Source organism: Talpa occidentalis, unplaced genomic scaffold (genome assembly GCF_014898055.3).
Source record: "Talpa occidentalis isolate TD23 unplaced genomic scaffold, MPIMG_talOcc4v2.1 talOcc4.7, whole genome shotgun sequence".
NCBI lineage: Eukaryota > Metazoa > Chordata > Mammalia > Eulipotyphla > Talpidae > Talpa > Talpa occidentalis.
This window is the reverse complement of record NW_023605083.1, coordinates 102,155,397-102,183,138: the sequence shown is the minus strand read 5'-3', so window position 1 is coordinate 102,183,138 and position 27,742 is coordinate 102,155,397. Positions and strand designations below refer to the sequence as shown.

Below are 27,742 nucleotides of genomic sequence, written 5' to 3'. Positions count from 1 at the left end.
CAGACTACCTCTTAGAGGTTCTATCAGGTGTGTAGGTGGGAACTGGGGTGCAAAGGAAACTGGGATGGAGGGCACTGAACTGGATGAGTCCATGATGTCTTTCTCTCCATGTCAGAGTGGAGGTGACCACCACCAGCTCACTGGGAGTCCCATAAGGAACGGGAGGTTAAAATAAATGAGGGGGGCCTCCCTGGTGGTGCAGGTGGTTGAGTCCCACACTGTAAAGCTGTCCACAGCCTCTGCAGCGCAGGTTCGATTCCAGCCAGCCAACAAGAATCTCACATGGTGCAGCAGACCTCTCCTGTCTCGCCTGCTGCTCCCCTCAGCAGTGTATTTCAGTCAGTCTGCCTGTTCTGTTCCCTGCTCTGTCTCTGGTGAATCCTCTCACCCTCCCACGCATCTGACCTGTACCCTGGTTCTTGTATAAATAAATAAATATTTAAAATAAATAAATAAATGAGGGGGGTCTCCCTGGTGGCGTAAGGCATTAAGTGTCAGCACTGTGAAGCTATCCGGATCTACTGCAGCACAAGTTCAATCCCCAGGCAGGGAAGTGACACACATGGCACAGCAGACCTCTCCTGACTCGCCTGCTGCTCCCCTCAGCAGTGTGTTTCAGTCAGTCTGCCTGTTCTGTGCCCCACCCTTTCTGGTGAATCCTCTCATCCCCTGCACCTCTGGCTTACACCCCAGTTCTTGTATGCATAAATAAATAAATCTTTAAAATAAATGAGGAGTGGGGGGGGGTCCATCATACAACTATCTGGGCTCCTCAAGGATCTTCCAAATGGAGCCTATTAGTAAACCCATTGCAAATGACTCTGGGAGAAGGGGGTCCACCCTCCCCCCTAGATACCCAGCATAGGACTGGCTGCACATAGAGACTCAAATTCCTAGCTCCCCCATCAGATCTAGGTAGGTGGTAAGGTCTCTGGGGCAGCTGAGGAATAGGGGGTTCCAGGCCCATGAAGGCCCTGGGGTAAGCCAGGGCTGGGATTGGGGGTGGGAGGTGATCCTGCCATCTCCATGTATACCGTGGCTGCTGTCCCCCAGGAAAGTGGGAGTTGCGTAGCTGCAAGTCTGATCCACCTCTGCCTGTGTCTTGGGGCTTGGCAGCCCATCCAGACTCATTGTGTGGTCTCTGCAATGGAACCAAATATCTGAAGAGGTGAGTCCTTGAGACCTGGGATTTCGTGAGAAGCAGGAGAGCTCTGCCTTTGTGACCCTAGGCAGCTCTGCCTCTTTTTACACCTTCATTTCCCCATCTTTAAAATGGGAACTCCAGACCCAAAGTGCTCAGAGGAGTCCCTGTTGGCCAATATTAACTGAGTTCCTTCTATGTGCTAGGTGCTGTGTGTGGAGCTTCTATACTAGATGGGGAGATAGAAGTTACACAGGCCAAGATCTGCATGGCCATAGGATGTAGCCCCCATTTTCCCAGAAGAGGAAGTTGAGGCCAGGGAGGAAGAGGGAACAAATAACTGAACAAAGGCAGAGAGAGCCTGGGCAAGGGTTCTCTGCAGAGGTGGCATCACACAGAGTCCCACACAGACCACAGGAAGAGGCCCTGGCAGAGGAAACAACATGGGCCAAGGCTCCCAGGTGAAAAGGTGCAGGTGTGTTCTGACAGTCCAGTGGCCCAAGTCCAGTGACTGAGGGGGAGGGGGAAGGGGAAAATAAGGCGGGAAGTGTGACAGGGTCAGAGGGAATCACCAAACAGATGAAGAGTGAATAAGCAGCTCCTGGCTGGGTGCCTAACTTGCTGTGTGCCCTTGGGCAAGTGTCTTTCCACTTTCCTCTTTGGACCTCTGAGTCATAATTCTCTCAGCAGGTGGTGAGCCTGGCACGAGGCTATAGCAAGTCCATACGGACAAAGCACACTCCTCTCCCCGTGACTGCCCTCCTGGGGACAGACCCTAGGAAGGGTGGTCCTAAGGATGTTGCCTGCAGACCCTGTGCCTCTGAAGCCCTTCATTGCCCCTCTGGCCTCAGCTTCCTCTTCTGGGAAAGTGGGGGTTACAGCCTATGGCCATGCAGATCTTGGCCGTCCACTGGTGTAGGGCCTTGGGCTTGGTGTCCACTCTGAGGAATGTGCTCTGACGCCTCTTTCCCATCATACCCTGGCCACCCACTCTGAGATTTCAGACTCTCTCTGACTGCTGACATCTATTGGGATATTTCACAAAAACATCTGAGTTTCTTTCATCTCTTGAAAAACTGAGAGCTCCAGTCACTCAGTCCCGCTGTGTGGTGACAGAGCAAGAGCGCTCTCCATCGTGGGGATCTGCATCCAGGCCAGTGGGGATGTGAAGCCTTGTCTCTGCCTCCCCCGACCATCCTCCTTGCAGCCAGTGAAATCTGTTAAGACCCCCAAGCCCACCCCTTGCTCACAGTTCCTCCAGAGCAGTGCCAAAGGAGACCCCATGGGGAACCCATGACTGACAACACCCCTCCTGGCTAGCTGTGTTATTCACCGTTCCTGCTGGAACCTCCCTTGGTGGACCTGCCCTCGGCCTGGCCACCTTTCCTGCAACACCTGCCCCTAGGCATCCTCAGGAGGGCTCCCAGGGACCATCCACCTGCATGCCAAGCCCCCTTCCTCCCACTTCCTGCTTCTTTTCCCCCCAAATCTGAGCACTACTGTGTCTGCGCAGTTCCTTCTTAGTGTCTCCCAGGAACAATGGCTCCGCGTGGAGGGTTTTTTTCCAATGGGGACTCCAGATAGGGACTGATGACCTGAGATGGGGACTGATCCAGGTAGAGACCCCAGGCAGAAACTAGCTGTGAGGACCTCAGGTAGGGATCACAAGTAGAAGGACTGGGGCCAAGTAGAGGCTGGCTGTGAGGACACAAGGTGGGCACCAGCCCTGGGGCCCAGTCTTACTTTCTGGACTAAGGCAGAGTACCACCACGCCTTGCAGAACAGTGCCGGCTGCCCACCTGGTCTACAGGTATGGATGCCAAGGAAGCTGAGTTGTAGAGAAGTGCCTCATCTCTGTATCTCAGTTTCCTCGTCTCTCTCAGTAGGTTGTAGTGAGACTGACGTATTGGAGAATAGTGTAACCATAGAAGGCTGCCCAGGCTGTGTGCTGGAAGTACTTAGTTAAGCATGAGGAAGTTAGAGGGAGCTTGAGTGGCAGGACAGGACCCAGCTCCCTTGAGCAATAGCAGGACCTGGAGCCCTGTGGCCAGAGGGCTGGGCCTCCCCTCTCCTGGGACTTGGTTCCAAGCCTTCTAATGACCCAGAGGGAGGGACTGCACCTGGGTTGGGGCCCAGGCCTCTATTGCTGACTGTGTGATTAGAGCAAAGCACACCCCTGCATCGTCCTTGCCCCCAGCCTCCCACCCAGGCTCAGCTGGGGGCCTGCCCCAAGCCACGCACTCCTGCTGCTGTCAGCATTTATTTACTCATTTCAGACCTTATCTTTCAGAAGAAATGCACATGTCTCCTCCACCGTCCCCTTGGAGGGTTGGCCTCCAGTGGAGTCTCATATTATGGTTATTCAAGAATCATTTGTCCCTCCTTTAGGTCATCCACAGGGGGCGGGGGCTGCAGGGCAGCCAGGAGAGGGCAGAGGACAGTAGAGGCAGGGAATTTCCGCTCCTTCAGTTCACATGATGTAGACAGCAGAGACAGTGAGCAGCAGCTAGGAGGTTCATTCGGCAGTTCTGCTCCACCAACTCGGCAACACTACGACCCTGGGCGCGGCCTCCGATGCTCTGTCTGTCTTTGGGCCCCTACAGGACGCCCTGAGAGAGGGTTATCTTAACAGTGACCCTACACTTGCCCCAGACACACAGTTAGAGGAACACTTTTGCTCCAGACACACAGTTAGAGGTACACTCTTTGCTGATATGCTAGCTGGAACCTGGGACTAAGGGTCCCCAGAGGTGGCCTGGGCCAGGTCCCCTTGGGAAGCAATGCTCAGAGCCTCCACCCACTGCTGCTGAAGTTCTGCAGATGAAGCACTCAGGTACCAGGACTGCTGGGCCTGCTGCAGCCTCCACACGTGTCCGTCATCCAGCCTCTCCTTGGGGTCTAGCAGGCTCACCTTGCAGCCTGAGAGAGGGATGGTGCAGGGTGGCTGGTTGTCCTGCACAAAAGAGAGGGGGATCAGTCCTCTGGGCCCTGGAGTCCCTGCATTGCTGAAAACATCTCCCATAAGTGGGCAACAGAGGGCTGATTCTGGGCAACCAGGGAAATAGACGCCCAGGATCATTGAAGGGACCCTTCAAGCAGGGTGGGTGCCAGGGTAAGGCCCATGCCCCTCAGGTACTACAGGCTGAGGCTCTGAGCTCTGGGAATGGGGGTACCCTCTACAAGAGCCCAGAAAATGGGGGTCATACCTGGTTGCCTCCCTGCAGGTGCAGTACCAGTTGCAGGGGCTCTGATGTGACAATGGTGGCCAACACCTCACTCCAGGTCACTCTGTCATCTGACATTTGCAGGGGGCCACAGAGCAGGCTGGGTTGGGAGTCTTCAGTGGCTGACTTCTAGGGACAAAAAGGATAGGTCAGCTGCAGTCTCATGGGGAGCCCAGCCATTCAGGGGACCAGGCAAGAGGGAGAGATTAACTGGACAAAGAGCTGGTCCAGTCTGATCCCCAGGGTCACTGCAGGACCAGTTGGTATCAGGCTCTGTGTGTGTGTGTGTTTGTGTAATTGTGATGGTGTGTATGTGAGGTAACACCTGACTCCTGGATCTCATTTTCAGACTCTGGAAGAGAATAAACTGCTGCTTACATGGCCTAGTCTGTCATGTTTGTTATAAAAGCCCAGGCTGACTAATCAGTAATTCCAGTCTGCAAAACTGTGGTAGATAAGAAATATGTATTTGGTCATACAAATGACAAAATATATACATCTCTGTATTTGTCTTCAACAACAGTTGAAGTTGACTCATAGCTCCCAAAACGCTTGGAATGTTCTAGGTGTTGAGAGTGATAAAGATGTCTCTTATGTTAGAGAACATGTAGAGATTTGGGGAGAGGGGTGCAGCCAGAGAACATGGAGATGCCCTGCTTTTCCTCCAGACCCTGTCCTGTGTTTCTGTTTTGTTTGATGTTCCTGAGTGATATCCCCGCTAATAAACCAGTGCTCTAGTGAGTCAACTGTCTTTCTGAATTCTGTGAGCCATACTAATAGATGAATTAAATCTAAGAAAGGGTTATTGTAACCTCCAATCTGAAGCCAGTTGGTCAGAAACACAGGTAACAGCCTGGGCTTGTAATGGAGTCCACAGTGGGAGATAAGAGTACAGTTTGGGAGGTTGAGCCCTTTGCCTGTGGGTCTGGTGCTATCTCTGGTAGATAGTGCCAGAATTGGGTTGAATGCTTGGTCACCTGCTGGTATTTGAGCAATGCTGGGTTTTTGGTGTGGTGAAACCTCAACACACACCTACATTGAAATTAAGTCCAGGAATCTAGTCACCATCTAGCTCCTGAGTGCAAATGGCTCCCAAGACCTTGGCTGTGGCCAGACCCTGAGAATCCCCACCCAAACACATGTGTCATTTGGTGTTCAATTGTCAGCAGCTTCCAGGGTCATGGACCCCACTGAGTTTCCCCTCAGTCATCCTGGTCTCAGGGAAGCAGACAGCTCTGGAAACACAGTCTGCTCAGGCTGCCTCAGGAACTTCAGTCTGGGATGCTCATAGGACCCAGCCACCCACCTCAGTCCTCTGCTTTGGCTCTGTGGGCTCTTCAGGGCTGGGACTTGCAGGAGCCACTGACTGGGTGAGAAAGCACTCTCGGCAGACTCGGCTCTGTCTGCCATGCTCAGCCTTGAACTCAGAGCACTTCCCACAGATGACCTGTAAGGCAGAAGACACTGTGACCCACAGAAGACTGGTCAAGAAGGACTAGAAGGGCTGCAGGGGGGTAGAGGCAGACACGGTATGCAGAAGGGCAGTGCTTCTCTGTGATCAGAGGACAGAGAGCCCAGTGCTGGCCCCGCAGAAGTCCAGGACTTGCTTCCTTGCCTGGAGGGTCCAGGATCCATGGGTCTACATCACAGGAAGACACTCGATGTCACTAGTTATCAGGGACATGCAAAGCCCTCATGAGGGCATCTATACCCATCATGGCGGCGTGAACCAAAATAGGAAGCAAGTGTTGGTGAGGATGTAGAGATATTGAAACTCTGTGCCGTGTTGGTGTGAATGTAAAGATGTAATATGGTAAAATGGTACAGCTGCTGTGGAAAACAGATGGCATTTCCTCAAAAAATTGAAAGTAGAATTACCCTATGATTCAGTAATTTCTATGATTTCTGTTTACACAATTTCACAGGGTAAATAGAATTATCCCATGATTCAGCAAATTCAGCAATTCTGGGTATATGCCCAAGAGAATTAAAAGCAGGGACTCAAAAGGATACTTGCACATTTATGTTCTTAGCAGCTGGAGGGGTGGACTGATGGAGAGATAGGTAGAAGGATGGATAGATGGGGAATGGATGCAAGGATGGGTGGATGAATAAATGGATGGAGAGATGGGTGAATGAGTGGGGAGATGGATAGACAGATGGACAGATGAACGGACGGTTGGATGGATGAATGGATGGAGAGATAGGTGGATGGATGGATGACGAGGTAAGTGGATAGATGGATGGATCACCTCAGCCATCCTCTCTCTCTTCCTTCTTGAGAGAGGGCCCTCAGCTGGGTCCTCCTTCCAGCCCGTAGTCACCTTCAAGTTTCTTCCATAACAAGCCTCTCCTCCCATCTCAGCTAGGATTCTGGAAGTGCCATCTGCATCTCCTCCTCTTTAGCATCCACTTGTATCTTTGACCTCAGCATCTGTACCTCCTGACTGGCACTATCTTTAGTCAGACTGTGCCTCACACCCCCAATATCCCTTCCAGCCCTTCCCTGCTATATACAAGGCCTCTTATTCTATTTGTATTCGTCCAGATGTAACTGCTGGAACCTACACTCAAGGCCTCCTAGCAGTGCTTTCTTCTCTACTCTGACACCCAGACCTAAGCCAGAGGGTTGCCCTACTCCCAGTGTCTTAGCTTCTGAAGTGCCTACTAGTCCAGGAAGCCTTCCCAGACTTCCCCAAACTGGGTCTGCTTGGAGGTCATTCCATCTTGAGGCCATTCCAGCCTCGCCAGGTCTCCACCTGTTGGATGGAGAATGCTAACCTGAATGTGCAGTGTGTGGGTGCCCGCTGGACACTGACCTCCCCAACCTTCAACCTCATATGAGAAAGGACTGCCACCCCCTTTCCAAAGGCAACTCTTACCCCCTGATGTGTGACTCTGTGAAAGTTATGTATCTGATCCTCAGTTTCCTTGTCTGTAAAACTGGGTGGTTGTGAGGCTTTGGTGAACGTAGGTTGGAAAAACCTGTGTTGGGGTGCAGGAAGGCTCTGCAGCCTGCTCTACCATGGTTCTGTGGGCCTGGGATCTCTTGTCTGAACTCACCCTCAGGCATGACCCTAAGGGACTGTGATGTTGGGCAGTGATTCTCAGACCACAAAGAGAAAGACTATTCTTCAGCAAGTGAAGGAGTTCTTCTTCAGAGGCCTTGATTTTACAGTTTTGTTTTGTTTTGTTTTTTGTCAGTTTTCTCCTTTTCTTTTATTATTTCCTGTGTGAGGAGGGAAACTGAGGCAATGAAGATCAAACTAGCCCAGCAGGCTGCTGTGGACAGTCACCCACCAAGGTGCCAACCTCCATTGCTGGTGGTGAGCACAGACTGGCTGAGAGGACCCCAATTTGGGGGAAGACTAACAAAGGCTAGTGCTTTTGATCTCATATAACTAATGTTTGGAGTCTGCAAGGCAGAGGCAGTTCTTAAATTTTCTACTGAAGTCTGGTCAGGATTGAGTTAAATATCCCAATCCTGAAGAATACAAAGTGAACCCCAAATTGAATTCTTTGAGGGTTAGAGACTACCTTACCCATGTGTCTGCAATCTAACTATCCATCTACGCACCCACCCACCTATCCATCCACCCATCATCTACCCATCCTCTATACACCCACCCATTCACCCTCTATCCATCCATCATCCATCCATTCTACCAACCAGCCAGCCAGCCATTCATTTGAATGCTCATCCATTAATTCTGCCCTTGTCACAAGTTTTATGCAAGGGTGTGACGAGGAACATCTATGCAAGCATGGGATGCCAGTGGCCTTGGAAAAGTAGCTCTGGGGAAGCTCTGTGCTAGTACCCACTTGCAAACATAGATTCAGCTTAAATAATTTATTCTAAGAATGAGCAGTCCTCTCCTTAGGGATACCTTTTTCTTCCAATATTACACTAAAAAAAAAAAAAACATCCTGAGGAGAAGGATTTTGGGGATTGTGTGAAGAGGAATGGAGAGGGCTTGCTTTCAGAGACAGGGTCACATCACTTGGGGGGCCCCAAACTTATAGCACCACTGGAGAGCTTAGACTAAGGTGGCAGGGAGGTTCATCCACCAGGGCTGCACCCCGCACATTGCTCTGTCCCCTTCACCTCACATAGCATGAGGTCACTCTCATTCCTGTTCTCAAGTCACCCAGTTACTATGGGCGCTATAGTCCCAAAAGTCTTTAGACACCAGAGCTGAGCAGAGAAAGAAGACTGGTTTCCACTTCAGTTGGGCTATTTCACATCTGCTCAGGGTGACTCTTTGTCATCCCGGAGACACTATCTGGATGCATCCTTGCAGGGCCAGTGTGTATTTCGAAGTTGCCCAGTATCGCCTCCCTCCCCCGACTCACCACCCCACAGAGCTTGCAGTGGTGCCTCCTCTTGGTGATGGAGTTGAAGGTCTCCCCGCAGCTGCTGCAGCCCTGCTTCTCCTTGTCACGTCTGGCCTTAGAGGACCCTTTCCTGGACTCAAGCTGTAGGAGGAAAAGGCTGCAGTCAGCTTCTGAGCATGCACGGAGGAGCAGCTGTGTGGGACACAGTCACCAACACTCAGAGCAAAAAGCTGCTGTGGAAAGATGCAAGCGAGTTGGCCATGGCCCCCACCTCCCACCCCCCACTCCAGCTCCTGCTGTCTAGGTGGGTACAGAACTCTATTCTGGAATGAATGAGTCCTACTCGGAGGCCAGTACATTAACCTGGGGTGACTAATAGATCTCTCTTGCTGGGGGAATGTCGGCCCAGAGCCCAGGATAGGGATGTCACCTGCTCTGCCTGGGTGCTGGGGTGTTCTTGCACAGTGAGGCTCTCCTGCTCCAGGAGCAGAAGCAGGGCTCTCCTTTCTCCCTCAGGTGCTCCTGGCCTTCCCACTTGTCCTTTCAGCAGGCCAAGAAAAGAGAGCCCTTGCTAAGACACAAACCACAATATAGTCTGTGTTTTTAGACACTAACAGAGCCTTAGGACATGATACCCAAATACTAAAAACACTTTTGAATTTAAATAAGCTGTTTGGGGGCCTCCCTGGTGGCGCAAGGGGTTAAAACTCAGCACTATGAAGTTTCAGCAGCCACTGCAGCACGAGTTCGATCCTTGGCCTGCCAGGGAGCTGACCCACATGGCGCAGCAGACCTCTCCTGTCTGGCCTGCTGCTCCCCTCAGCAGTGGATTTCAGTAGATCTGCTTGTTCTGCTCCCCGACTCTGTCTCTGGTGAATCCTCTCACCCCACTGCACCTCTAGCCTATACCCCAGCCCTTGCATACATAAATAAATAAATCTTTAAAAAATAAATTTTAAAAAGCTGTTTGCAAGAACCACATCCCATCTCTAAGAGGGGGAAGAAGTGGGGAGTGGACAATGGGAGAAGGGACTTCATTTCACTCTATCACTTCTTAAAAGCATGCATTTATTCCCCTTTATAGTCAAACATGTGTTAACATATTTTAAAAATCTGATGCTGTCCAAACTGAAGGAGCAGGTTACATAATTCCTGTACACGAGGAGACTTGCAGAGATGTGTTGGGAGATGGTTTAAAGGGGTTGAGTTAGACTGCCCTTCACGTGGCCATGCCCTGTCCTGGATGAGATTGCTGCTTGGCTCTCAAATGCCTGGCACCCTGGGGAGGACTGGGTTCTCCTGGAGCTCTGGCTGCAATGTCTTGTGGGCACAGAAAACACAGCCAGTTCACCACAGACAAGAAGATTTTACAAAATGCCAAAGTTGCTCATCACACTCCCCAGGATGTCAGAGTTGGTAGAGCCACTGGCAGGGCTTCTTGTAATCTCTGCCACACACCAATAGGGAAACTGAGGTACTTGTCCATTTGGAAGAAAAACACTTAAAATAAGTTTAACTTTATGGTGTCTGAGCAAAGTAAAATGATGTCTGGGGTTTTTTTCCAGCTATTCCAGAAAAAAAAACAAAAAAAGATTGTGAGTGGCTGGGGGTGGGGAAGGCAGTTGAGACAATAACAGCAGAGTTGAAGTTTCTCCAGGCCGGGGATGTGGGGGGCAGGGGGCTCACTGTACTGTTATCTCTACTTGTGTGTGTCCAAAATATCCTTATTGAATTGAGAATAAAATAAGCTAAGAATATGTTTACCATAAATTCTGCAAGTTTAAGGAAGAAAGAGGTGAACTGGGTGGGGGGGGGCGTGAAAGGGGTGGCTTAGGTGGGGCTTGTTCATTGGGGACGCATACTGGTTGAATTGTGTCCTCCAAAATCAATACGTTGAAGCCTTAACACTCAGCACCTCAGACTGTGATTATATTTGGTGATCAGATCTTTAAAGAGAAAATTAAGGTAAAATGAGGTCATTAGATGACACTGATTCAGCACAACTGGTGTCCTTATAAGAAGAGATGAGGACACAGACATGTGAGGGACAACCACATGAGGACACAGGAAGGAGATGGGATCTGCACAGCAGGAGAAACTAATCCTGCCCACACCTTCATGTTGGAGTTTCCATCTCCACTACTGTTGTCTAAGTCAGCCAGTCTGTGTTACTTTATTACAACAGCCTGAGCTGACTCATATGGAATCTGGGTACAAATTCTGGCCTATGCTACCCAGCTGTGCAGCCTCTGATCACTGTCCACAATGCCCCCCCCCCCACACACCCCATCATGGGTTCTTCGATTGCGAGGCCAGTGCTGGCCACCCAAAACAAGGATCCCAGGGTGGACTGGCTCCTCCAAGGGTGACCCCTGGCTCCGGGGACATAAGATGTCCTTGAGTCTTCTTGATTTATTTCACAAAGCTCAGAACCACAAGGCCCTGCCAGGCAGAGAATGTACATCACGGCCTGAGAGGCAAAACTGAGGCCACACTTCTTCCCCTGGCCACTCCTGCTGCTGACTTGGCTGTCATGTCCCAGCAGCCTCTGCCCCCAGCCAGCCTTCAGTGTGATTCCACTGTGCCTGTTTTCCAGGTACAAATACCAAAGGCCTGGGAGGTGGGAGTGATCACTGGCAGGGTGACTAAACCCTCTGTCCTGCCTTTGAGCCCCAATATGTATCTCAGCCCAAGGACAGAACTACAACTCATGGGACTCCAAGCAGAAGATACAGCGAAACTGAGGGAAAAGGATGGGGAGAGGCTATCAGGTGTCCCCAAGGGACAGGGGCCAGACAGAGGGCTGGAGCAGCAGGCCTGACCCAGGAAGGATGGAAAAAGCTAAAGCAGGTAGAAGTGTGTGGTCAAGAGTGTGCCTCAGACAGCTCTCCTCAGGCCTTACAGGGAGTGACATAGGCTGGGGCCTCAGTCCCTGCCCACAGTGGAGGTGTGGCTGGGCTCCTCTGTCCTCATGGGAGCTCCAGGGGAAGAGTGTGGGGGCAGGGTACCCAAGCAAAGGATGGCTGGGCAGGGACTCACTCAGAACTGGGTGGGTGGAGGGGGTGGGGTTCCTGCATATTATCATAGTGGGTCTGGGGCTCCAGGAGGCCTCTCTTACCCTGTCATGTTTGTGCTTCTGCGAAGAGTAATGTGATTTTTGCAGAATGGGGAGGCTTGGATTCTGCAAGTCCCCCTTGCAAAACTTCCTTGTCTGGGTTTAGCATTTCTTAAGAGAGGTTTGCAGGAACTGTGTGTCTGAGGACACAGGGGCTACAGAAATCAGACCATCATACCCAAATGGGTTTGCTCTTCTTCTGCAATTGTGCTAAGAAAAGCTTACATCCGGTATTGTAGCTGAGGTCAATCTTTCTGGTGTCGGAATTAACATTCACTTTGGGGTGCCTTCCTCAAATATGAATGAGCACAGCCTGGGCTCACCCTGTATGGCTGGAGAACATGCACACCGAGCTGCCATGGGTCCCAGCAAACTGCTGACAGAGACAACACTAGGCCACGTGAATGGGGCCAAGCTGTCACTATTTGTTGTCGGGTCGGGACCCGCTGGGGATGGGTAAAGGGACAGGGAGGCTGGGGGGCACCAGGTGTCCGCAAGGAATGGGGGCAGACAGAGGCTTCCTTAACTTGGATTGTAACCCTAAGCACCCAAATGTCTGGGACACTGCACATTCCAAGGAAGACTGAGCCCTAGGGCAACCTGTGTGTCTACCCAGTGAAAAAGGACATCGCCAACCAGCATGTCTGCTGACCACAGCCTGACCTGGAGGTACCCCCAGACTTGGCTGATACTTGAGCCTTGGTGGTTCTCAGTTACCTTCTCACCTGTTAAAGAATGGGCACCCTCATGGCAGGCAGGCACCCACCCCGGTTTCTCTCTCATCACCCCACCCAAGATGGTTTGGGGTCAAGGGATGGAAATAGCCAAGACCCAGACGCAGGGCCTGTCCCTGGGAGGGTGAACTGTAGACAAAGCTGCTTGGGCCCCAGTCAGGTGCCCATGGTGTCCTGAGGCAGAGGGAGAAGACTCCAGTGAGGGTCTCTGGCACAGCCACCTCCCTGGGTCCCAGTGAGACCCTCCCTCCATCCTCCTGGCTTGACAAATGGTCAGATGCCTCCTCTAAGAAACTTTCTTTGAAGCACTCCTGCAGGCGCCCCTGGCAGGCCTCAGCCCTCGCCTGCCCCTTGTCCTGGTGCTGCCTTTCCCCTTTGATGACTGAGTCGCCAAGGGCTGGGCACCAACTAAATTCTCGTTTCATCCAGACATACTCATTTGAAATAGAAGCACAGCACCATGCCGACAGCACAACTGTGTGACCTTCCCCAACTAAGGGGATGACTTTAGGGCCAGGGGATCTGAGATCCCTCATTCTGGACCCAGATAATCACCATGAGGACATATCCCTGGACCCTCACCCTCAGGTCACCTGTCTGACTCAGGTCACCTATCAGACCTCAGATTACTCTGTCTGACCTCATGCTCTCCCCTGCCCTGAGAATAGCAAGTAGTCACTCACCACTGCAGCACCTGCTCCATCGACCATCGCTGCATACTCCTCTGAGCTGGTGCTCACTATCTGGAAGGACAGAAACAGCAGGCATGAATGGAAAGTGTGTGGCCACATGCTGATGCCAATGCAGCAGTGACCAATAAGACCCCCCAGTCCTTCCATCTGACCACAAATAGAGAGAAAGGCCTACAGGGCTTAGTATTCGCTGGGCCCTGGGGAGCCTATTTCTCCCTCCATAGTCCTGAAGGGGTCCAGAGAGCCATTATCCCTTAGAGCAGTGGGCAGGGCCTCACTGGCCACATCATACACTGTGGTTAGATGTGGCTCAGGGTCTCCCCTCCTCAGGTTCTATGGAGACCTCTGTATCCACAGAACTTTCATGGCAGGTGTGAATACATCCAGTCAAGGCAGGAGACAGCACTTTGGAAAGAAGCAAAAGGTGAGTAGCTATGAGTGTGTTTGATGCAAAAGTAAAAGCAGTAGCCTGGTCTGTATACTTGCTGAGGCCAATGGGAGAACCAACCAAGCCTGGGGTCTGGGACACAGGCTGCTGGGCTGGGTTGGGCTGGGTGTTCCCCAACTTCATGGACACTCTGGAGGAGGCATGGGGGGAAGGAGCCTCCCTCTGAAGTCCTACATAGTGGTACCAAAAGAGAGGATGTGGCTGTGGCTTAGAGAGGTCCCTGAGGGATGGCTCGCTGCTGCTGACATCCTGGGTGGGAACCCTGTCTTCTGGCTTCCCCAAGCTTGGGGAGACCCTGAGTGGGGATAATCAAGATGTTGATCTGTATCACCAGACAGGGATCCCTCCCACGAGCCCAGGGTATTGGCACTTACAGGAGAGTCTGGAGTGAGGGCAGGGTCCTCATCCTGGCCCAGGGAGCAGCCAAAGGCCTTGAAGGTCTGGCTGTTCTGCTTGTGCTTCTCAATGGTGGCCTGGATGACCTGAAAGGGACCAAAAGAACAAGGCCTCAGAGGTCTCAGCCAGGGAGGGGAGGGCAGGTATGTGCCTCTGTCCCTGAGGATGGGTGCATGGTCTCTACATCTCCCCCTGACCAACAGCCTAACACAAGTCATCTATGCCAAGCAGGTCTCCACCCCCAGCACCACTGTTCTGCCCTCTACCCCCACCCTCTTCAGTGCCATAGGAGGACACTTTCTGTGAAGAAGCTATATAAGAGTCAAGGTCACATTTCCATTTCCTATATCAGCAGTTCCACCTAATTTGAATTTCCCTTCTTTTCTCACCCAAATTCTAAGAATTCTGGAAGCCACATGTATTTAATGACTAGTGTTTGGCCTGGTGGTGGCCATGCTATACTTTGTGAGGCTCTGCTGCCCCTGGTCCTGAGATCCCCCTCTATATTGGCCCTCCTGACCTTTGCCCTGCAGGTTACAGCCTCTGTCCCATCATTTCCATCCTGGCCTATCCTGAGCCAAGCCCACTGTAGCTACCCAGGACACTGTCTGCCTCCCTGACTGGCCATCTGGAAGCACAGGCTCTGTCCTGGAAGTCAAGCTGCTCATCCAGCATGACCTGCCACTCCTGTCACCATGGAGAGAGGGCAACATCCATGGAGATCTTCCCAGAGGTAAGGGCAGCTTCCTACCTGCCACCTCTTCATGTCTGTTTGTAATTTTACTGGGGCCCCAGATAAGTGAATGGGTTGAAAGGCTTATGGCATCTGAAGGTGCTATAATGCAGTCACTCTATCATTTCAAGGCAGGCAGATGGGTGGGCACTGTGTGGGGGTCATGGGCCACCCATTGCTATGCCAACACAAAAAGGCCAGAATGCTCAAGAATTTGGTGATTTGGTTACTTAAAAAGTTTGGGAGCTTCGGGCCTCCCCAGTGGCGTAGCAGCTGAGTGCCGAGCTGCGAAGCTATCCACAGCCTCTGCAGCATGGGTTCGATTCCTGGCCAGCCAGGGAGAACCCCACATGGGTGCAGTAGACCTCTCCTGTCTTGCCTGCTGCTCCCCTCAGCAATGTCTTTGGTTCCTCTGCCTGTTCTGCTCCCCGCTCTGGCTCTGGTAAATTCTCTCACCCTCCCACGTTTCTAACCTGTACCCCAGTTCTTGTATAAATAAATCTTTGGAAAAAAAAAGTTTAGGAGCTTCACCTGAATCCAGTCTTTCTTCTCCTCTTCCGTCCTATAAAAACAAAAGCAGGGCAGGGGGAGGAGAAGAGGAATTAGGGTCAGAAAAAGGGAGTGGGAATTATATGGGGAATATAACCAAAATGAAAATGCATACATTATGCAAAAGTGAAAAATGATGTAAGAATTATATAAAATAAAATAATTCATAAAAAATACCCACTATGGGTAGAAAGAAGCTGGGTCCTAGGAGGCATTTGTAAGTCACAACAGAAAGGGTTGTATATGTTCAAACCATTTTTTATAACATAAATTAATAAATTCATGGAAACTAAAAAAAAAAAAAAAGCAGTGTTTTATTAAACTAGTCTTAGATACTGATAAACCAGACTCCTCTCAGTCCTGCAGTGCATGACTGAGCTGCTAATGGCTTCAAAATGCAACTCAAGGTTTAGAAGATTGGCCCCAAAGAATCTGGAACACTGTGGCCAGTGTAGCCAGCTGTGGTCAGGTGTAGCCAGGTGTGGTCTGTTGTGACCAAGTGTGGTCAGATGTGGTCAGGTGTGGCCAGGTGTGGTGTGCACAGCCCTTTGCAGTAAGTGTAAATTAACACCTCCCTGGACCATAATGGGCCATCACAAAGATCTCATATCATTAGCAAAAGTGAGACCAGCTGTCCCATTCCTGACAGGGTAGTGTGACAATAGCTACCAACACTTAAAGCAGGTGTGCTGCCCTTGGCCAGTATTCTATCTCAGGAATCCATCTTCAGATATAATGAAACAAATACAAAAAACCCTTCTGGGGAGGCCACTTTGCATTGGCTGCAGTAGTGACTTGGAGGAAACCTGGGTGACCACGGAGGAAACTGTCAGTGATCACAATGGAAAATTAGGTTGCTTAGGAAATGAGGTTCAGATATGGGAAGATGTGATAACATGATTGAAAGAGCAAGACACCAAACAAGCGATCCAGTATAAATGGCCATCTGTGACTTTAAAAATAGATGTGTATATATGGGCACAGAAATTCTGGAAGAAGAACTAAGAGGTGGTTAAGAGGATCTACTGGGGGTGGGGAGCAGGAAACAGAAGCTTAATTTTCACTGACTTCCCCTTAGTGTTATTACAAACCACAAATGAGTAAGTAACCATAAATAAATAAAAACACATAACCAGGTTGCCCAGTTTACAAAAAGTCATATGCTAAAATTTTAGGTCAAAGACAGTTGCACAGGGGCAGATGCTGAGGGACAGCAGGAGTACCGAGTCTGCAGCTCCAGGGACCTCTTCTTCCCTGTTATGACAAATGTGTGGGCTGCACTGCGCTTGGCCACGTCTTGTACCTAAAGCACATTGACCAAGAACAAAACAAAAACAGCCAGTCACTTAGCAGGTCTTGAACTTGTGGGTCTTTCCTGAGGAGGGACAGAGATGACCTTGTGACTGATACTACGTGAGCTGGTCCACACATAGGGCAGACCACGGTCCCACTGGGCAGGGCCAAGACCTCACATCCTTGTGGTTGAAACTGGGAAGCTGCTCGCTGACCGCTGCACAGCTAAATCTTGTACACCGAGATCTCCACAAACACACACATGTGCCCCAGAGAGAGGGATGGGAATCCCTGAAGAAGAGCTGGAGGGTCTCTACTGCATGAAGCACTTCTGAGCTGCAAAGGGCAAAAACCTTGAAGCTCCCCAGCCCTTGCAGTAGGATCCAGAGGTCCCACCCCTCTGGTCCTTGGCTGGATACCCCTTTCCCCCACTGCCAGAGGAGGGGCCCTGTGACTAGGTCATACACAACTCCCCGGGATTCACGCAGTAGGATCATTTCTTCATAGACTCCCACCCACCTATGTCACTGGAAGGATCACAGAGCTCACAGCAGGTATGGGGGACCCCAGGCCAATGATGTGAAGGTGCTTCGGGAGACAGGGGACTAGGTCCTGCCCAGAACTCTGGTAGGGCTTCCTAAATCCCTCAAGGTCAAGGTCAGATTTCTTATAGAGAAACAGTAGAAAAAATGATTTCTTCTAACTATAGGAAAAGGTAAATTTTTTCCAATTTACCCACCTGGAGCCCGGCAATGTCCATCTTCTCCCGGACACTGAACTTCTGACCCATGAGCCACAGTTTGGGTACACAGTAAAGAATCATGCTATTGAACTGCAATAGAAAGGCACTGGATGAGGGCAACCCCACAGAGGAGGTGCCCCGGGAGGGAGGCACTCCAGGGAGGGGTTTACCAGGGAGGAAAGGGGCAAGGTTAGGAGGGGTATGGCCTTGTGGCTTGTGGGGACAAGGCAGGGAAGTGGTTGTGTGGCAGGGGTAGGGGGACAGGAGTTGTGGCTCGGAGGCTGCAGCTGGGGGGATGGGGCAGTGCTCACCAGAAAGAGGTGGCGGTCCTGCGCAGTACCGTTCTTGGCTGATAGCTTCTGGATGTGGCCCTCCTTGATCAGCTCATTGGCAGGATTGACAATGTCCTCCTCCCCACCCAGTTGCTCGTACACCTCCAAGAGCTTGTGCATTTTCTCCTGTGAGAGATAGAGAGCTCAGGCAGCTGCCTGGCCACAAGGACTGAGGGCCTGCAGGGCTGCTGGGACCCAGAGATGCAGAGCCATGCCCCACAGTGATGGTCCCAAGCCATGATGGGGAAATGAGCCTACTGACAATGAGGGGGAAGGGAAAACATGGTGATATACATGTTGGGTATTGAAGGATAACTAGAAGTTCGCTATGCAGAGTCCAGTAAGTGATAACAATAACACAGTTGTTATGTGCCAGGCAGCATTTCATATACAATGTGGGTATGAACTCATTTAGTGCCAGCACCCACTCTATGGGATAGAGACCATTACTGTCTTCAATTTATAGAGAAGGAAATGGAGGCACAGAAGAGACAAGTGAGTCACTGGACATGTTTCAGCTAGAGAACTGGGACTGGCCTTCTGAGTCGCTGTGCTGCATGCTGGGAAGGCAGCATAAGACATTAGGTTGGGGGGGTCTTGTCTGCCATCAGCAGCTTTTGCCCTGGTCATTTCCTTCCCTTGCCTGATTTCCTGCTCTACCTTCAAGCTATGTAACCCAGGACCATCCTGAGACCAAACAATCCTAAGTTCACCTCCTCCTGGTCTCCTGGCCAGTTGGATGGTCATGTGGCCAACCACTCCCCTGGGTATGATGGGAGTGGGTCAGCAGCTTGGGCCCCAGCTCTGAGCTGAAACACTATCCATCCTGTGCTGTCTCTGATATTAGCAGGAGCCTGGTCAGGGGCAAGTACAGAACAGGCAGAGTTCAGCCTGTGGGAACCTCCATTGATGACCCCGTGGGAGCCTGAACCCACCATGCCACAGCCACCACTGTCCTTAGACCTGAGAGAGCTCAGCCTGCACATCCGGGAAGCAGATGTGCTGGACCTACTGTCTATGACACAAATGCAGGTGGATGTGGGGAAAAGGGGAATCAGATGGAGATCAAGGAGGAGCAGGCAAGGCAGGGCTGAAGAGTCATATGTATGGGGGGGTAGTGGCAGGGTGGAGGGAGGGAGCTGGGTGTGTACCCGGTGTGTACTGGGGGGGTGTGCACCTGGTATGTACTGGGGGGTAGGTGTGCACCTGGCTTGTAGGTGAACCAAGTATTCCTGGACCACAGCTAGTTGGGAGGGCTCTGTACAGGGAGTGACAACACTGGTCTAGATTTAATCTCGAGAATGGTGACCAGAGCTGGGAGAACGAGGTGGGGAGGCAGGGAAAGCTGGGTCGTGTTCTAGGTTGATTGGAGCAGTGGTCAGGTGACCCCCAGGTCATGGTTCTGCTGCCTGTTCTCCATGGTGTATGTGGTGGCTTCTGGTGGGGACTGTTTAATCTCCCTGTCTGTGGTATATCGTTATAGCAGCCAATCTACTAAGAAAGACTTTAAGAAAGAATGAGTGAGTTAATGATGGTAATTTGAGAGCTAACACTATGGTGGGTCCTGTTCTGGGAGTAATGCTGAGTGAACTGAGTGAATCACTTAATTTCCACTGCAGCTCAGTGAAACAGGTTCTGTCAGTAATCTGTTACAGGTGGGGAAACTGAGGCATAGAGTGCTAAATAACTGACCAACAATCACCTGCTAGTAAGGGGCAGGTCTGTCTAGCTCTCAATGAAGCCCCTGTCTGCCCTGGGGACAGGTGGTCCCCCTTTCCCTCCCACACTGCAGCAGGTCCCTTGGGGGGACCCTGGAGGACCCCCTCCTCACCATTTTGCGAATGGCGGTGTTGGAGTGGTTGGCGGCTGTGGAGATGAGCTCCAGGGACCCTGCAGGAGGAGATGCAGAGTCAGCTGCAGGTGCCTGGTGGCTCCACGCAGGTCCTGACCCTGTGTGGATGGTTCAGTCCTGCTCCCACCCTTACCTGCTCTGCTCTCAGACTTGGCATGGTATGTGTGTTGGGGGAGGGGGGGCGGGTGACCCTGCAAACATACACTTTTTGCTAGGGTTGGGGTCTGTTGGGGCCAGTGCCCCAACCTCCTGAGCAGGACCCTCCCCTGTAATGTCTACCAACTGCTGTTCTTGGATCAGGAGTATCCCATGAGGCACTTCTTGTTGCCTAAACTCTGCAGGAGCCCCTTCCCCAAAACCAGTGTCCCTCCCCCCTACACTGCAGTAGGTACAGGAGTCTCTGCCCTTAGAGACTCTTGGTTACTTCTGAGCTGTGTCTAAGGACCATCAGCATTCTCCCCTTCCTCTGTCTCCCTCTCTGTCTCGGCTTCTACCTCCCCACCTTCCTCTCTCTTCTTCTCTCCTGTTCTGCATCTCTCTGTCTCTGCTTTTTTCTGTCTCTGTTTTTCTCTCTCCCTCTGTCTCTGTCTTTCCCTGTCTCTGTCTCTCCCTCTCCCGCTGGGATTTGGTGACTAACTCTGCTCCTGTTCCCCAGGACCCAGCACTACTCACTCTCTGCATCCTTCCGGTCTAGGGCATTGCCTGGAAGCCTCTTCAGATAGTCCTTGAGCAGCAGCTCATAGCGCGGGATCCTCTGCACAGGCTCTAGCATGTGGTGCTGCAGTGTCAGGTTCCCGCACACCTCCTGCTTCTGTGGGGGGACAGACCAACAGTGGAGGCGCTCATAGACACACTCAGACCTCAGGTCCCACTCCTACTCTGCCCACGGTAGCCCTAGGAGGCTGCCCCAAGCAGCTGCCCCTTGCTGACTGCAGATAACTTTTTACAACAGGATAAATCAAGGCTGGGACAGGGCTGAACACTGGTGACCTGCCCTGAATCTGGTGCAGGCTCCTCCATATCTGTCCTCGCTGGAGACAATAAAGGCTTGGACAAGGACTGCTGGCTTCGTTCCTGAGAGATGTCCCCACTCCCGCTGGTACTTGGGCCTCAGCTAAGAGGCTGGGACTCAGCCCTTGCAGCCTCTCTGAGTGCTGTCACCTGCTATAAACTGAGAACCAGATTGGGATGGGGGACACAGCAGAGACCCTGTGACCCTACCTTGCCCAACACTCCTCCCAGACTCCCCATCTTCTCTGAAACACTCCCTCAGGCCCATCAGCACTTCATCCAGACCCCGATCTGACAGCTGTGCCCCAGGCCACATTGCTGAGTGCCATCACCCCATCTCTATGCTAGGTCCCCCTGTCCTGCTCCCTCACAGACTCCTCCCCTGAGGGGCCCTGCCTGCCTGCTACAGAACCTCTTGGCCCTGCACCTGACTGGGGAGCCACTGCAATCACCTCGTGGTCTCACTGGCACCTGTTTCCCCGCTCACCCGCCCTGTTGCTGAGCTCAGAGCCCAGAACAGGAGGCTGCATCTCAGAGGAGTCTAAGTGCCTTGGACATGACGCGGCTGGAAACTCCAGTCTGCAACCATTGTAAAGTCATCTAGTTTCCAGTGAGAATCAAAGGATGAGGAGAAACAGGATAGTTACAAGAAACTATAATATTTAACAGGGCAGGAAAGGTAAAATAACTTCTCTATGGGGAGGCTGGGCAGACATCCCAGATCAAGTGAGCAGAAAAGGGACAAAGGACTGTTGTGTGCTCCAGGCAGGACATGGTCAACACACAGCCTCACTCCTGGGACATTCCCGCATAGACACACAACCTGGTCCCAGCCATGGAGAAAATGAGGACAACGCAAGTGGAGAGATAACACAGAGGGCACAGAGGCACAAAGGAGATGAACTTGATAATGAATACAATACATATCTTGGGCTCTGGACCAGGAAATAAAACAGTATTGGCACAACTGGTGGAATTTGTCACCAGGGCTGTGGATTGACAGCGCCACTGCTTCAGTGTCAGATGTTCTGACTTTGATCACTGTGCTGTAGTTATGTAGAGAACATCCTGGTTCCCTCTGAGTATAAAGGGTTAAGACATGTGCAACTTAGTCTCAAAAGTTTCAAAAACAATAACTGTGTGTGTTTGGAGAAAATGATAAAGTAAACAAGAAAAAATGTTAACAGTTCCCTGTTTTTGCAACTTTCTTATAAACACTGGAAATTATTCCAAATAAAGGTCCAAAAATTTTAAATATGCCTTGGATTAAACCAAGGCAACCTCCAAAGACAAGGGGAACCCTGAATAGTCACGCAATCTCCACATTGTTTATGCCAGGGTTTCTCAGCTCTGTGGACATTCATCACTATAAATAACACAGACAAGGGAGGGAATCCTGGAGGCAGGAAAGATATCCAGGGGCACCTTGAATCCAGACCATGTCCAAGCCATTGGCACAGAGGGCTCAGTGCCCACTAAGCCCATTAGGGGAACAGTGAAGAATGTGTGTGTGCCTGTGTGTATAGATTTGTATGCACTATGTGTATACATGTGTTGTGTATTCTGTATGCATGTGTGTGCACGTGTGTGGAGGTGGGCACTGATACCATAATCTGACTGGAAACTATTCTGGGATAACATTTAAATTTTTTTTTTATAGAGGCATGTTTTATTTATTTGTTTGTTTGTTTTGTTTATACATGCACTGGGTACAGTCAGAAGTGCGGGAGGGTGAGAGAATTCACTAGAGCCAGAGCGGGGAGCAGAGCAGGGAGAAGGACCGTAGTACACTGCTGAGGGGAGCAGCGGGCGGCAGGAGAGGTCCGCGTGCCATATGGGACCCTCCTCCGGTGGCCGGGGAGCAGCCGGGGATCGAACCGGCGCTGCAGAGGCTGCGTGCAGCTTCGTAACCCAGCGCTCAATCGCTGCGCCACCGGGGAGGCCCACATTTAAAAATTTTTAAAGTGAAGTCATAACATTAAAAGAAAACATAAATTCTATACATGTGGGTTACTGTTATAAATGCATTTATTTTAAAAGTTTTAATTTATTAAAAATTCATTGAATATAATACTTTGGAGTTAATCTAATTAAGGAAGTAAAGGACATATATAAGCAGAACTATAAGCTGAGATTAAAAGACTTAGTGATAGAAGGATATGAGAGAACATCCCATGCTCACAGAAGGGGAGAATCAATATAATCAAAATGACTATCCTGCCTGAAGTGATATATATACATTTAGCACTATACCCATCAAAATACCAACAATAATGTTTTCAAAGAAATTGAATGAAAAAATTGAAATGTATATGGAACTACAAAAGCCCTCAAACAGAAAAGCAATCCTAAGAAAAGAGGAACGAAATGAACACATCATGTTACCTGATTTTAAGTTTTACCATAAAGCATCAGTATTAAAAACAATATGGTATTGGCATTAAAAAAATAGATATATTGATCAATGGAACAGAAGCAAAAACCCAGAGATAAATCCACATACACAGCAGACCTAATTTACAATAAAGCAGCCATGACCAAACAATGGAGAAAGTAAATGGTGCTGGGAAAATTGGAAGACCACACATAGAAGAATGAAGTGGGCTCATTAACTCCACATCCAAAAATAAATTCAAGTGGATTAAAGATTTAGATATAAGGCTTGCAACAATAAAATATGTAGAAGAAAACATTGGTGACACTGCAACCCAGGTTAAATCGTTCAACTGTTTTTGTTATAGATGTATCTCCAGGAAAGGGGAGGAGCATAGCAGCACAGTAAATGGTTGCCATTTTCCCTGGCCCTGCTTAAAAGTAGTTACATTGGACTACAATTCCCAGCATGCCATCTTGAATGGGGGAGCAGTTGGGAAGGAGTGAGGTAAATATGCAAATTGAAATGGAATAAAGGGAGAGAGACAAAAGGAAGAGAGACACTTGAAGGAGAGACACATGAGTGAGATCCACATGGGGAGGCTGTTCTTGGTCCTTGGCAGAGATAATGGCAGCAGTTATCTTGACCTGATGGTGGATTACATGGTACAGTTTGAATTTCAGGTATCTCCTGTCCTAGCTCTCTGGAACCTACCTAACCCCTTTCTTGTAGTGTCCACTGGAAGGTACCATAGATTATGTTAAGTTTTGGGTCTCAGCAGTCCTACTTTGGGCAGAACCTGCTTGACTGGGCATTTGTCAAGGAGAGGATGGATTAATTTTTGGAGTTTTATTTGGAATCTGTTAATTGAAATCCTTTCTTCTCTCTTTGCACACCAATTCTATTCTATTCATACCAGTTAATCTGTCACACTAAGGGTCTGCTTTCTTTTGCCTTTGAATGTACATGCACCCCTTAACAATTTGGGGCTCCTGGGTACTTCTCTGTCATACAGTTACACTTTCAGACCCTAAAGAGCACAAGAAAAGAAGTTATCTCTCTTTCTCTCTGAGGCTTGTATTTACAGATATAGTAATAGCAACAGCTTTGAGCTGGACTCCAGGGCCAGCTGGAAACTGAAAACACAGAGAAAGAAGGCACTAAGCACAAGTGGGGCACCTTTGAAAAACTGAATCCTGGTCCTGACTCCTATTATCAACAAAATCATTTCTAACTGGTTTGGATGGACGATCACTGTTACTATAACGTGCTTATTTCTTTTGATCTTTGGTCCTTGTCTCCTAAATTACTTAGTTCCCTTTGTCTCCAAAAGGCTGGAGACATTAAAACTTCCAAATAGTTATAATTCAAGCATATAAACAATTGGGATTACAACCCTGTGACTGATAGTCATATCTCAAGTTAGGAAGGGAAAGATTCTGCTCTTCTATGGGCCCCCAAACGTCTACCCCTATTCAGCAAGTAGTGGTTCCAGAAGACCAACCTCCTGTCCATTGGCCCTCAAGGAGGAACAAGAGGAGGAAATTGTTACCAGCTTGGTAACCATGAGTCCCTTGCCCTATTTGTCCTTGCTGTGCTCCTGTTTATCTTTTCTTTTAGACAAAGCCAGAAAAACAGCTGAAACTGAGATAAAGGTAGAAGTGAGACAAGGGTTAAGCCACAACCCTTTATCATAGTAAAAAGCATGCCTAGCACCATGACAGATCCAGTCAAGACCAAACTTGTCAGAAAAGGGGATGTGAATGCAGCTCCTGGAACACCTTATCTATTTCTCAGAAATTCTGCTGACACTGACCTTTTAGCCTCTCCCCTTCCTTAGTACTCTCCCATGTAAATCCCTTCATCTCCTCATTACGGGGAGATGGCCTTTGAAACAGTAGTCTGCCCTGTCCTCAGTTTTGCTGCACCTCATTAAACCTGATTTTCTTCCACAAACTCTTGTCTCTCAAGTTTTGGCTTATAAGTGACAAGTAGCCAGACTCCCCAAAACTCTTATAACAATATGTTCCATGACATCAATGATAAGGATGATTATAAATTATTGCTTTTAAAAGATTAAAAATGTGGCTAATTAAAAGTCAAAAATGTGTGGAAAGCTATTAATAAGTTAAAATACAGGAGATCAATGGGGAGAAATTATTTTTAACATGAATGACAGATGATGGGTGACATTCTCAGCATATAAAACCACGTAAATCAATAAGAAAAAGACCAACAAGCCAGAGCTGTGAACGGGGTGTTTGCAGAAAAAAAGAAAGGGAAAGACAACCTTTTCCTAAATTCATGCACTGCTGATGGAGGCACTGTGGAGTGAGAGGCAACATTTGAATGCAGATTCCATGAAATACATTTGTAAAGTTATCGACACACAACCTCTTTGGTTATGATTTCCCCACCAGTGAAACAAGAATGATGGTTTATCTCTGGGAGTTATTTTTAAGGATCAGAGCATCAAGACAGCATCTGGACATAACCCTTACCTTTACTGATTTTCTCCATGTTCCAAATTTTCAAGAATCATATATATTACACTTGGAAGTGAAAAGACAAATTACAGAGGAACCCAGCCCCAGGCCCCTGAGGTCATCGCAGGCCCTACCTGGATGCTTTGGACAACATCTTTAAAAAGTGGTGAGCGCTGGGTCCAGGTGCTCACGAGCTCCACAGCTTTGTCGAAGTTCTTCATGTATTCCCCATACATTTTGAGGAACGGGGCCAGCTTCTGCAGGATATCCCCAAGCCGGGGATTTGTGTCCCTGTGTGAGGGATGAGATCATAAGAAATGGCTTGGATGAGTACAGGGACTCACCAGGGGTCACATGACAGGACCAAGTTCCAGCTCGCTATGATGCTGGGCAAATTGGTCACCCTCTCTGTGTCTTCTCCCACTGTCATGTGAGGTGTTAAATATATGAAGATAATTGTGAGGTGGAGATAACTGAGAGGGCTGTAGAAAGCAGCACAGAACTGTTGCTTAGAATCAGAGTTAGTCTCAGTGCACCACTCTGATGACAGGCCCCAGTGATCAAAGAGAATCAAGGAAACCCTGATTACTCCTTTTCTGAGTAAGATTAGGAGCAATGGGAATTGCCTCATGGGAAAACACACTGCATAATGCTGACAATGATTTGAAAGTAAGTTTCAAGAACCCTAAATACATGTTAATAGTTTTTGACCTTAGAACTGTTGGCAGGACTGGACAACCCGGCCAACGAAAAGTCCCTGGTACCCTCGAGAAGAGGAAAGCCCAGGTGGAGTCTGAGACCAACTTGTTCCAGAAGCCTACACGGACTGGATGTCAACAGTTCGCTCTGAATCCTATATGGAGTATTCCAATGAAGCCAGCTAAAAATTGCTGCTTAGTTATTCTGCCCTGTGATTTTATGCAAAAATAGGCAATATGGTTTAAAAGTAGATTTAGTTTGCAAACTTTTGCTATGCTGTTAAAAAAATTGGGGATCAAGGTTGAGAGAATTTGTTTTTACATAAGTTGAACCATTTTAAGATTTTTTTTCCTGTGATTTTTGACATATCTGCTGTCTTGTTCTGGCTAATGCCTCCAGATGTTTTCTTTCGGCTGGGACTGATGAACTGTTTTTCCAGGAATGGAGGACTTTTGCTTTCCACAATGGACACTACCTGGAGGGATTCGTTTTCTTTCAGACTGGAACCTTGGAAAATTTTCATCTGAGACTGTATCCCAGCATCCATATGTTTGATCTTCAGCACCATGGAAATGGTGGCAAAAAAGTGAAAGGGGGGAATTGTTAGGGGGAAATGATGTCCTGAGTTAATCCCATACAGGCTTTGTGGACCCCACCCCGACTCCAGACTAAAGCCATCAAGACATTGGGAAAGACAAATCCCATCACCACCAAAGGGAGGGTGGCTGGGACCTGAGGGTGGAGTTGGGCAGCCAGGTTGGATATAAAAATCAAACACGTGGGCCTTGGGGTCGCTGGCTCGCTGGCTCGCGATCACTCGCCTCCTGGCTTCACCGCTCCTGGCTGGCGGCCAACTCTGAGAGCACCATTTTGGGATTCCTGATCGGCGGATTGGGTAGGACTCATTTAAAACTTTGTCTCCCACTTTTCTCCCAGAGCTGTACATTTCCTCATTTCCCCTTCCCTTGTAAATAAACCTTTTATTAACCTTTCGCGTGTGCCTGCAGTAGAGCATTGATAAGTCCTTTTAAGCACGTGGGTGAGGACCCACAGTCAGGCACCCCGTTTTGTATCGGGGTTGCTCTACAACAGAACTGCTGGTGATTTTTCTTAAGAAATAATCAAAAAGAAGGGGGAAGGGCAAACACAGAGTCATCTGCTGCAGTGTTACTGGGAAAGGATGCCCAGGATTGAATTCAAAGGGCCACACCTGAGAAAGCAGTGGCAGGTGGCCAGACTCCTGCACAGGATATACAAGGAGATGTGTAATGTGCATGTGCTGAGCCTCTCCAGGGCCCCAGGGTTCCTGGGAACCTGTGTCTAGCGTATATGGGTCAGCTAGAAGGCCAGTTGGCCTGAACTTTAACCAATGGTCTTGGGGACATGGTATAACCTGCTCCGCAAGTGGAGCGTGTCCTTTAAAGATTTACAAATTGACTGGATCCCTCACTGAGGCTTGTGCCACCCCCAGTGAAGTCCCTGAGCTCCCACTCTCCCTGGTCTGGCTGCAGCTTGGTGCTGTTGCAGGACTCCTGATGTGATATTCCCAAGGTCACACACAGGAGAACCTCACACTGGTTCAAGCT

General features: G+C 49.6%; 1 protein-coding gene across 10 annotated transcripts in view; it reads right to left on the bottom strand.

Moving 5' to 3' along the window:
- Positions 1–3,391: 3,391 nt before the first annotated feature.
- The window catches only part of FGD3 (FYVE, RhoGEF and PH domain containing 3), an 80,852-nt gene continuing 56,501 nt past the window's right edge, over positions 3,392–27,742 (bottom strand). For 8 of the 10 annotated variants that reach the window (XM_054688710.1, XM_037493914.2, XM_037493915.2 and 5 more), the window contains 13 exons: positions 25,592–25,748; positions 20,259–20,397; positions 19,566–19,624; positions 17,714–17,860; positions 17,400–17,492; positions 16,591–16,670; positions 15,350–15,380; positions 14,064–14,171; positions 13,233–13,292; positions 8,719–8,841; positions 5,672–5,812; positions 4,348–4,494; positions 3,708–4,094 (listed from right to left, as the gene is read on the bottom strand). In XM_054688710.1, the coding sequence (XP_054544685.1) occupies positions 3,876–4,094; positions 4,348–4,494; positions 5,672–5,812; positions 8,719–8,841; positions 13,233–13,292; positions 14,064–14,171; positions 15,350–15,380; positions 16,591–16,670; positions 17,400–17,492; positions 17,714–17,860; positions 19,566–19,624; positions 20,259–20,397; positions 25,592–25,748 (1,504 nt within the window). In that variant the 3' untranslated portion in view covers positions 3,708–3,875. Of the gene's footprint in view, positions 4,095–4,347; positions 4,495–5,671; positions 5,813–8,718; positions 8,842–13,232; positions 13,293–14,063; positions 14,172–15,349; positions 15,381–16,590; positions 16,671–17,399; positions 17,493–17,713; positions 17,861–19,565; positions 19,625–20,258; positions 20,398–25,591; positions 25,749–27,742 lie in introns of all 10 variants that reach the window. The other 2 variants (XM_054688713.1, XM_054688714.1) reach the window with 2 other exon arrangements.